The sequence below is a fragment of the Quercus suber genome, unplaced genomic scaffold (assembly GCF_002906115.3).
Source record: "Quercus suber isolate HL8 unplaced genomic scaffold, Cork oak 2.0 scaffold_135, whole genome shotgun sequence".
Lineage (NCBI taxonomy): Eukaryota > Viridiplantae > Streptophyta > Magnoliopsida > Fagales > Fagaceae > Quercus > Quercus suber.
In genome coordinates, this window is record NW_027069597.1 from 491060 (window position 1) to 500559 (window position 9500).

At 35.6% G+C, this 9500-nt stretch overlaps 1 protein-coding gene across 1 annotated transcript; it reads left to right on the forward strand.

Moving 5' to 3' along the window:
- Window positions 1-3103: 3103 nt before the first annotated feature.
- Window positions 3104-3505, forward strand: LOC136068809 (uncharacterized). The gene has a single exon (XM_065776519.1). The coding sequence runs from the start codon at window positions 3104-3106 to the stop codon at window positions 3503-3505; it is 402 nt and encodes a 133-aa protein (XP_065632591.1).
- The last annotated feature ends 5995 nt before the right edge of the window (window positions 3506-9500 follow it).

A 9500-nucleotide genomic window follows, 5' to 3' on the forward strand; every position in this document is an offset into this window, starting at 1 on the left:
CAGACTATAATATAGGGCCCGTTTGGTAGAGGAGTTTGAGTAGTATTTGTAAACACAAATTTTTCTCAATTGTAGAAAATCAAACAATTGAAAAGAAATATGGTTTGCAAATATAAATTTGTATTGAAGTATAATGAGTACAATGTCTATTTCAATTCTTTTACAATCTTCTTTAAACTTGACTCGGACAAGAGATCTTCTTGACTTTGGTTGGAAGATGGATTGAACGGTCTTTACAACAAATCTCTAGCTTTAAGCTTATAAGAGATTTATTGTTCTTTAAGTCTTCGAATGTGAAGGCTCATAGGTTGAAATTCTTCGGGGCTTTAGAGGCTTGATCCGTTGAGCTTCAAAGATTTGGGTTTGTTGAAGTTCATAGAGGCTTTTTAGCTTAATTCCAACTTTAAAGAACTCAAACAAGAGATCTTCTTGACTTTAGTTGGAAGATGGATTGAATGGTCTTCACAACGAATCTCTAACCTTGAGCTTGTTAGAGATTTGTTGTTCTTCAAGTTCTTCAAGCCCTTTAAATGTTCTTCAAGTTCTCCAAAGATGTTTCAAGTTCTTTAAAGATTCTTGAGACATAATTTCTCTAAAGCTTAGACCTCTTGAAAACTTCGTATCGAAAATGAGAAGGGATGTCCTCTATTTATAGTGATTTTAGAGGATAAACTCCATTTCGAATTGATATACTTGAAAGTATGTCGTAGATTTTTGATTGACCCAAATTCTTCTTAGAGATAATTATCTCTATTTATCTATTTTGATAAATATCATATTTTGATAAAGATAATAATCAATAAAGATAAATAATTATCTCTATTTACTTTATTTTAATAAAGATAATTATCTATCAATTTTGAATAGAAAATTTATCTCTATTTTATTTATTTATAAAGATAATTATCTATAAATTTTGAATAGAAAATTTATCTTTATCTCATGCGCCAAATGACACTTGGCAAATTTTAATATGCTAATGTGATGTCAATTTGGATGACACATGTCATCATTTGACTTAATTAATTTAATGACATATTAATTTGGAATTTGTCACTAAATTTTTGATGTGGCATTTTGTAATTGGCTTGACAAATTTTTCCCTCCTACAAATGCCCCCTCGAGACTTGGACATGTACACAATTTTGGGTGTGGAAAATGGTCAAGTCTCAATAACTTCATGCTTTGATGCTATTATTTTCAAAACCTTTCATATATATATTTTTCAATCTTGAAAATTTGCAAGCAAACATAATTTAGAACCCATATAATTTTCAATATGATAGGAAGTTCCCCATGTACATTATTCCAAAGTGTCTGACACCATGCTTCTTCCTTGGAATCGTGTGACCAAACTCTAGCAAGGTGGAGTCCGTAGGTTGGGTAAATCCAAACAGGAGAGTAACTTGATAACCCACACTTCAAAGATTTTTAATGTGATGCAATCAAATAGAATTCTTATTCAAATAGGAATTGTTTGAAAAGAATTCAAACGTGGAAGTGGCCACATTCAGATGCCTTGGCTACGGATCCACACACTTTTCCCAGTAATAACAGACCCTTGTATATGTAAACCACATCCTCATATGATATTACCTTGATAAGAATTTTGTTCTTACTCAAAGTCTCGTATAGATAACTTTTAACGAGAAGAACTTCTCTAGCTAACGAGTTTTTCAGTTGCACGACTTCTAGACCTTTGAAGTTTAAACAAATAGGCCAAGTCAGTCAAGTCCAAACTTAAAAAGGACTGAAACGTTATCTTTCTAAGACATCCAACCTAATCCAAACATTGCTAGATAAAGGTCACGGATGAAGCCAACTGATATATAAGAACTTTCTAATATCATATTTTGACTGAAATATCAGCACTCTCCAAGCTGGTCAAGCTCGTTATCTCCAATTTAGAGACCTTCTTGACATAGAAGTGTAATGCCTCATAACAAAGTGACCACTATAAAAGCAAGCCTTCGGTGAGCAAATCCCCACTAATTTTTTTTTCACAAGTCGAATAGAGGTATGAGGTCTCTCCTTTTATTTTCTTCTTCTCTTTGGCACAATATGCTGATTTGAATATGCTTTTCTAGATTTAATCTCAAGCTTTCTTGAAATCCTCCATGCCAATGCCAGTATCTTAATTACAGAAGGCAGGTGCTTTTCTCTCCATCAGGTTTAATAACCTTCTTTTATCCTTGTTTTGTCTCATAAATGCTTTTCTTTTTTTCTTTTTCTTTTTTCTGATCCACTCACATGAATATTTCTTAGTGAATCATGAGTTATCTCATCTTTTTTGTCACAATATCCAACAAGTAGAATTAATGAAACTTGTTTTATGAAGCTGTTCTCTTTTTGAGCATCAATTTGAAACTCTTATTTTGTTCACTTTTATACGTAGCATGACTTGATTTTCTTGATAATTATTCTTTTGACTATCTTACGCAGCATTTGGTCTTTCGAAGCTCACTGTCCTTGAAGACTTTTGCAATAAGTTTCACAAGTTAGGCTTCAAAAGATTTCAACTTCACAATTCCATCAAGCTTCTTGAGATTTCAATTACACAAATCAGTCGAGCTTCACAAGGAGGCTATTGTGCAACTCTGTGGAGGTAAATTCTTGTTTGCTTCCTCACTCGTGTGTGTATATATATATATATATATTTTGTTTTGTATTGTTTCGTCTCTGTATAGAACATGTAATATGATGACTTAGTGGCACTACGAAGAACTTGCAAGAGTTTATTTTGTTCCTCAAGCCAAGTAGCTACCAAGACAACAACCTCGACGACAATCTTGAAGACGAAGACAATCTTGACAACGAAGTCTATTTGTGATACGAAGACTTCTTTGAAGACGAAGACAATCTTGACAATGAAGCCTATATGTGATACGAAGACTTCCTTGAAGACGCAGACAATCTTGATACAAAGACTTCCTTGAAGACGCATACAATCTTGACAACGAAGTCTATTTGTGATACGAAGACTTCCTTGAAAATGAAGACAATCTTGAAGATGAAGACAATCTTAACAACGAAGTCTATCTATGATACGAAGACTTCCTTGAAAATGCAGACAATCTTGAAGATGAAGACAATCTTGACAACGATGTCTATCTTGGATACGAAGACTTCCTTGAAAATGAAGATTATCTTGAAAATGAAGACAATCTTGAGGACAAAGACTTGCCTTGAAGACGGAGACAATCTTGAAGATGAAGACATCCTTGAAGATGAAGTCTATCTTGAGGATGGAGACAATCTTGAAGGTGAAGTCTATGATGACTTCCTTGAAGATGAAGACAATCTTGACAAAAAAGTCTATCTTGGATACGAAGACTTCCTTGAAGACGAAGACTATCTTAAGGATGGAGACAATCTTGAAAATGTAGACATCCTTAAAGATGAAGTCTATCTTGAGGATGGAGACAATCTTGAAGACAGGGTTTGTCCATACAAGGATGTGCATTGGTATCTTTGCAATGAAGCAACTGTCGATGCAACCATCTAAGGACGTGCTTTGGCATCTTTGCAATGGATGTGCATTGGCTTCTTGCTATGATAATTTTTAAAGGTATAAAATGATGAGTACCAGACTTTAGAGATACAGGGTGACACCATTCAAAGTTTAAATATGTGAGAAGATGACATCAAAACTTCAAGGATTTAAGGTGATCCAACTCAACAGAAAGGCAATTCAATCCAAACTTTAGAGATGCAAAGAGATGTCACCAAGTTTTTGAAGATGCAAGGAGGTACCACCAAGTCTTTGAAGATGAGAGGCAGAACTATGCCAACTTTAGAGATGTAAGGTAACACAACTTAGAAGGAAGGCAATGAAATTCAAAAGAGAGGCAATGCAATGCCAATTTTGACAACACAAGGTGACATGACATTGAAGGGTTGCAATCTAGACTTCAAAAATCCAAGTAGATACCACCAAGTCTTTGAAGATGCTAGGAGATACATACCACCAAGACTTTATACGTGAAAGCTAGAACTACTTAGACTTTAAAGACGAGAGAGAAATCACATTTTAGAGATGCTAAGAGACATTCTCACAATAATGTTTGCTTTCATGGTGACTTTTCAAGGCTTAAGATTTTTTTTTTTTTTTTTTTTTGAGGATGTGACTAAACTCAGTAAATGATACCAAGCTGTCTACATACCCGAAAGGGGATCAAGTCAACACCTAGTTCAAAAGGATTTTTTTTTTTTTTTTTTTTTTTTTTTGGTGCCCTAACTTTTGCCTAGGTTGCCTTATACAAAGGTTTTCAACCTAGCAGGACTTTTTTTTTTTTTTTTTTGGAGTGCCCTAACTTTTGCCTAGGTTGCCTTATACAAAGGTTTTCAACCTAGCGGGTTTTTTTTTTTTTTTTTTTTTTTTTTTTTTTAAGAACACTTTCAAGAGTAATGGGAAAACATCATGTACCCTTTGAGTGTTGAGGTAGGCAGTTTAGGCTCTTACCAAGGAGTGTTTCAAACTTCAAGCATAGTGTGTTTCAAACTTCAAGCATAGTAACGCTTCAAGAACTTTCCGTTGATAAGGCCAATTCTCAAAACGTCTTTAGTTGTATCAGTGTTGATTTCCTTCAATTCATCAACTATAGCTTGTATGCCTTCTTCAAATATGGGTGGTGCATACTTAACATCATCTTTGACTTCTTGGTTTGTGGTCACCATTGTGCGCCTTTTTACAATCAAGGCTTTTCCAGTATTCACTTCCTAAATGGTTCTACGTTTCATACGAGATGGAATGGAGCTTCGAATCTCATTTGAATCTTGATCAACAATAAGTGTATCGTTAGCACCTCTAGGGAGGAAATTTGTCCTTTCATTCTACCTTCGCTTTGCCTTTAAATCTTTTGAGAGCTGAGAAGGTATTGAATGACTGAGCCTTGTGAGAATTGAACCTCAAGTGCCAACTTGAGAAGGAGTTGAGTGATTGAGTCTTGTGAAAATAGAGCCTTGAGTGCCAACAACAGAGTTATCTTCTTGTGTCCCCAACCTATCAAAGATTAAGATATGTGAAATGGGTCGCCCAATGCGGTAAAAAATAGATGATTTCTTTGATAGGTTCGAAGATTATTCTTCTTCCTCATAATTTGCCAAAATTACTGAAACACTAGCTTTTCGGATAGGAATATGAACAGAAGTTGGTGGGGGTGTATCCAATTCCATCCTTAGAACTTGTTACACTGAAATCCTTAGCCTTCAACACCTTATGTTCTTCTTTTCCAGAGGCTTTAGGGATGAGCTTACCTAAACCACTTGGCTTCTCATGGTCATAACTAGCTTTAGCCATAAGTCTACATGCATTAGGGTCAAAACCCTCTTTGGTTCGTTTGGTGGGCAAAGTCCCATGTTCAACAATCGATCCTTGGGATGGTCTTGCAAAGCCTTCCAATGGTTGGCTTGAGATTCTTGATTTTGTGATTTTAGCAACTGGGAAAGTTAATCCCTGCAGATCTTCTAATACTAACTCTCCATCTCCTGAAAAGGGTGATTGGCCCTCTTTTCTTTTGGTGACTGAGACATAGTGTAACACAGGAGCTGCCTTAGTCACTTTAGAAGCTTGATGCTTCTTCTCTTTTGTGGAAGTCTTTGTTTGCTTGGTTTCCTTCTCCTCAATTGGCTTGGCTTTCTTCTCCTCAATTGGAGAGTCAATCCTTGAAGTTTTGGAGTGGAGGTTTACTTCTTTGCTAGATGGTGAAACAATGACTTGTGCTTCTTCTTGTGTATCATCTTCCAAGTAAAATTTTGCATCAGCAAAATGTGATTCAGCTACAGTAAAGGGCTTGTGATCAGCTACTATCTTTTTAACTTGTCCATTTTGGAAATATTTAAAACATTGGTGATACGTAGATGGCACAACACCATACTCATGCAACCATGTCTTCCAATAAGCACTTTGTAAGTGGTCTTGGCATCAATGACATGAAAGAGCACACTTGATTCCATTTCACCAATAAGCATATGAAGTCTAATCTCCCCAATAGCTCTTTGTCCACCTTGATTAAAGCCTTGAATCATCAATTTACTAGGAAGTAGTTCATCCAAGGAGATTCCAAGTTCTTTCAATATTTTGAGTGGGAGGATATTGACTGCAGATCCACCATCAATAAGGATACGATTGACTTCTTGTTCGCGAATGTAGCTAGTCACAAATAAAGGACGATTATGAATCTTGGATCCCAGCAAACGATCATCATCAGTGAAAATGATTAAAGACCAATATGCTCTATACACAATAGCTCGCTCTGTTTCCTCCTCACTTTCTGAAGATTCTTCTTCACCGCTTACTTGATAACATGTAAGAGATGAAAAGATATAATCCTCGGGAATTGGCACTGGGGAGAAAGGTACTTTCACCTCAATAGGCTCAAATGAACCAAATTGAATGGTGAAATAAGTAGAAGTGATTGTTAACGCTACCATGGCTAGATTGGTAGTTGCAACTTCATCATCAAACATGATCTTTCCTTGACGAGCTAGCTCCATGATTTTATCTTTCAACACAAAGCATTGCTCAATGGGGTGGCCTATGAGGCGATGATACTTGCAATACTTGGGATCGTTTGTTTGGTTAGCTTCTTCAGGACGTTTCATCTCCGGTAGCTCAATCAACATCAACTCAAGTAAATGATCCAACATGTTAGAGATATCGGAATCAGGGAATGAATATTGCTTTTCTTGCATTTCTTGTAATGTTGGTCTTCTTCTTCTTTCTTGTATGAGAGCATATGTCTGTTCTTTTATCTTGGGTTTAACTGGAACTTTGAGAGAAGCAGTAGTTACAATCAAAGATTGCTTGTTTTCCAGTTTAGAAGGGAATTTGCCCCCTTTGCGAGTATCTTGTCTTTCTCTCCCATTGCAGGCTTCTTGAACAGGCGGGCCTTGGTGACCATTGGAAGCAATACTAAGCTCCATATCATGCGCACATGTTGCTAATTCTTCAAATGTTTTGGACTTTATTCCTTGAAGGATGTAGCTTATAGCCCAATTCATTCCTTGAATACGCATCTCAATTGCAGATGACTCAGATAATTGATCCTTGCAATTAAGACTAAGGTTTCTCCACTGTTGAATGTAATCACTGATCGGCTCTTCTTTCCACTGCTTTGAATTGGTGAGCTCTATCATGCTAACAGTACATCGAGTACTATAAAAATAATTTAGGAATTCTCTTTCCTTTTGATTCCAACTATCAATAGAGCTCGACGCTAGATTAGTATACCAATCAAACACATTTCCTTTTAATGATCGAACAAATTGCTTGACCATGAGATCCCCATAAGTACCAGCATTGTTACAAGTTTCCACGAAATGAGCTACATGCTGCCTTGAATTGCCTTTACCCTCAAATTGTTGGAACTTCGGTGGCTGATAGTTTTGAGGCATCCTTAAGAGATCTATCCTTTGAGTGTATGGTTTAGCGTAGGCAATGGATGCCTAACTTCCACCCACAATTTGGTCTTTGATAGCTTCCTTGATTAGCTCCTTGAGCTGGTCTGGAGAGATAGACCCATCTGTAGAGAAATTGAGATCCTTTGTTGAACTTTCGGGTTTGTCATTATTGGTTTGTTTTGGCCTAAAGCTTTCATCTTCACGATTCAGCCTAGATGTATTCCCCATCTTATCTATTAGGAGAGTTATTTGTGCATCTCTCAATGCTTCCCTTTCTTTCATAGACTTCATTAATTCCTCTAAAGTCTGAGCTATAGTCGAGACTTGTTCCTCTAGAGATGTTGTGCTAGTCATCATGACTGGCATGGCAAATGAGCTAACAGAGTGGGGAGAATCCCTAAGCGTTGAAGTATGAATATTTTCTGAAAAGGAGAACTCAGAGTCATTAGATAACTTGTTTTCTTCTTCAACTATTTTAATTTCTAGGATTGATTCCGAAGTTTGAGATAAAGTTGGCTGAGAGAACATTTCTTTGACAAGACCAACTACGTCTTTGCTTACCCCCTGCGTAGATGAAGTTGTACGTGATTTCTGAGCTTTAGAAGTGTTGAGAACAAGTGAGGGCTAGGATATGGATGTTGTTTGAGCATAAACCTCTACAAGAGCTTTTGTTCTTCCCCTTGTCATAGGTCCAACATAGGAAGCTTCAGAACTTGATGAAGAGTTTGAGTCCATTGTAGGATCAACCTCACTTGTTCCGAAAAGAGGGTTGTTGATTTGAATCTTCTTTGAAGCCATATGGCTTCAAAGGATGTGACAAGTTGATAAAGAAGAGATGAGAGGTAGAGATTGTCCCACTGGGTGTGCCAAAAATTTGTAAACACAAATTTTTCTCAATAGTAGAAAATCAAACAATTGAAAAGAAATATGGTTTGTAAATATAAATTTGTATTGATGTATAATGAATACAATCTCTATTTTAATTCTTTTACAATCTTCTTTAAACTTGACTTGGACAAGAGATCTTCTTGACTTTGGTTGGAAGATGGATTGAACGGTCTTCACAACAAATCTCTAGCTTTGAGCTTATAAGAGATTTATTGTTCTTTAAGTCTTCGAATGTGAAGGCTCGTAGGTTGAAATTCTTCGGGGCTTTAGAGGCTTGATCCGTTGAGCTTCAAAGATTTGGGTTTGTTGAAGTTTATGGAGGCTTTTTAGCTTAATTCCAATAAAACTTCAAAGAACTCAAACAAGAGATTTTCTTGAATTTAGTTGGAAGATGGATTGAATGGTCTTCACAACGAATCTCTAGCCTTGAGCTTGTTAGAGATTTGTTGTTCTTCAAGTTCTTCAGGCCCTTTAAATGTTCTTCAAGTTCTTCAAAGAGGCTTCAAGTTCTTCAAAGATTCTTGAGACAGAATTTCTCCAGAGCTTGGACCTCTTGAAAACTTCGTAAGGAAAATGAGAGGAGATGTCCTCTATTTAAAGTGATTTTAGAGGACAAACTCCATTTCGAATTGATATACTTGAAAGTATGTAGTAGACTTTTGATTGGCCTAAATTATTCTTAGAGATAATTATCTCTATTTATCTATTTTGATAAATATCATATTTTGATAAAGATAATAATCAATAAAGATAAATAATTATCTCTATTTACTTTATTTTAATACAAATAATTATCCATAAATTTTGAATAGAAAATTTATCTCTGTTTTATTTATTTATAAAGATAATTATCCATAAATTTTGAATAGAAAATTTATCTTTATCTCATGGGCCAAATGACACTTGGCAAATTTTAATATGCCAATGTGATGTCAATTTGGATGACTCATGTCATCATTTGACTTAATTAATTTAATGACATATTAATTTGGAATTTGTCACTAAATTTTTGATGTGGCATTTTGTAATTGGCATGGCAAATTTTTGCCTCTTACAGTATTGTTTATAGTTTTTTGAAATACGTGTGGGCAAAAAAATGTGTGAAAAAATGTATAATATTGTTTAAAAACTGAAAATAAGTATTTAAAATGCCATACCAAACGAGCCCATAGTTTCTGAAATTGCTTTGTAATGGTACTATTGAGCCTGTT

Excerpts from the sequence above, each read along its gene's own strand:
- LOC136068809 (XM_065776519.1), top strand. The coding sequence starts at position 3,104 with ATGTCTATCTTGGATACGAAGACTTCCTTGAAAATGAAGATTATCTTG.